At 40.8% G+C, this 1581-nt stretch overlaps 1 protein-coding gene across 1 annotated transcript in view; it reads left to right on the forward strand.

Annotated features, from left to right (window-relative positions):
• Positions 1–1364: 1364 nt before the first annotated feature.
• Positions 1365–1581, forward strand: part of LOC118422825 — a 4114-nt gene continuing 3897 nt past the window's right edge. The window contains exon 1 of the mRNA XM_035830603.1: positions 1365–1538. Within this exon, the coding sequence (XP_035686496.1) occupies positions 1469–1538 (70 nt within the window). The 5' untranslated portion in view covers positions 1365–1468. The remainder of the gene's footprint in view (positions 1539–1581) is intronic.

The following is a 1581-nucleotide window of genomic DNA, read 5'->3' on the forward strand; positions in this document are numbered from 1 at the left end:
TTAACTGTTACATTTCTTTGAGTTCATGGTACCATCTCTAAAATGTAAAGAACTAATCAGTGGGGAAAATCGCGCTCCTAGCGACCGGCCTTACAGTTGCCACCACCTATAGGTGGGGATCATCAACCCCTACCAGCGAGAGATTGTGTAAATACATGCTAGTTAGACATCCAGAATATTTGAAAGCCATACAATTCCTATACCTGGATAAATTGCATTCCAATGTTACACTTTTGACCTAATCTGAAACTTTCTTCTCGTGAGAGGCTATTTCGAAGATGGAATGTTTGCCATCCACCATACGTTTGTTCTATCGTGCGTGACGTTCTGTAGAACGTATTGTGGTTTACACAATAACTTACGTGAGTTTAACATCAGATAGCTGCAGAATATATTACCTTATAGATACTTACTTAAGAAGTGGAAATATTTACAGTCCAATCTGTGAAATTTGTAATCATTGAAGGTTGAAAGTTATTTTTATGAACATAATATTACGTTTCGAGAAAGTACTAGATAAGTAACTTCTGGAGTAGAATAGTTATTATTGAGGATGATGTTTTGATTGGATGTAACAGATGCTGCATTATAAGAAGGATGGCACCCACTGACCATTCCATTGTTGCTCTTGATCTTATGGTATAGTCGAAACCTCCCATCTGGTCAAATTTTATAAGAGACTATTTTTGAGAAGGGCCCCAGCTGCAGGGTACAAAATGGGGTAAGGTGTGGCCTGCTGGGGGTATGTCAATTATCCAGCACGCCTTTGTTCTGTTGTCACGCTTGGTAGACGCATGTGACCTACTTATAATGCAAACAATTTCTCCAAGCTGCATGTGGCGGGAAAGATTCCTAACGTTACCATTTTACCAAACGCCCTCCCCATTCCTTCCTCCTGGCCGCACGGAATGAAATGGCACACGATAACATAGTCACAATATTAATCTTCCCCACCAACCTCTGCTTGAGAGTAGTTACAAGTTAATAGACAGAAATGTAAAGGACTGTAGACAATTACAGGCTAGCAATTATCATTTCTAATTTGTTTTTTTAAATCGACAGGTTCAGTTTTTTGGCTACATGGCCATCTGAATGGTCATGATAAACTAAAAAAAGGTACGGTGTTGTCGAGCAACAATTTCCCAACTTTGTTTTCCCTGATGTAAGAATACCTTTTTACAAATCGTTCCTGTGTAAAGACCACTTTTGCCTTGAGCTATGCGTGTATAAAACCAATTATTGGTCATCTTCTTTATTGTGACGTAGGGAAATAATCTACGACCTGGAAACCGGTTCTCCTCATTACTCCATGCTGGTTGGAAAATGACACACCGCATGCGCAGAACCGAAAACACAAAAGCCTTAAATCGTCAAACCCGTAGTTACGGTAATCAGTTAACAAGAGATCTCCCGACAACACACACGTTCTGAGTTTGCTGTAAAGCACTTGTTGAATCCAATCGGAAACATGAAGACTGCAGCCGTGTTGGTGTGCCTGGCACTTCTACTGGCCATCGCATGCTCTGCTCCCGTGGACAGTAAGTACTCGTACAGCGTACTCTCCAAGCAGAGATTGAATCG

Source organism: Branchiostoma floridae, chromosome 9 (assembly GCF_000003815.2).
Source record: "Branchiostoma floridae strain S238N-H82 chromosome 9, Bfl_VNyyK, whole genome shotgun sequence".
Taxonomy (NCBI): domain Eukaryota; kingdom Metazoa; phylum Chordata; class Leptocardii; order Amphioxiformes; family Branchiostomatidae; genus Branchiostoma; species Branchiostoma floridae.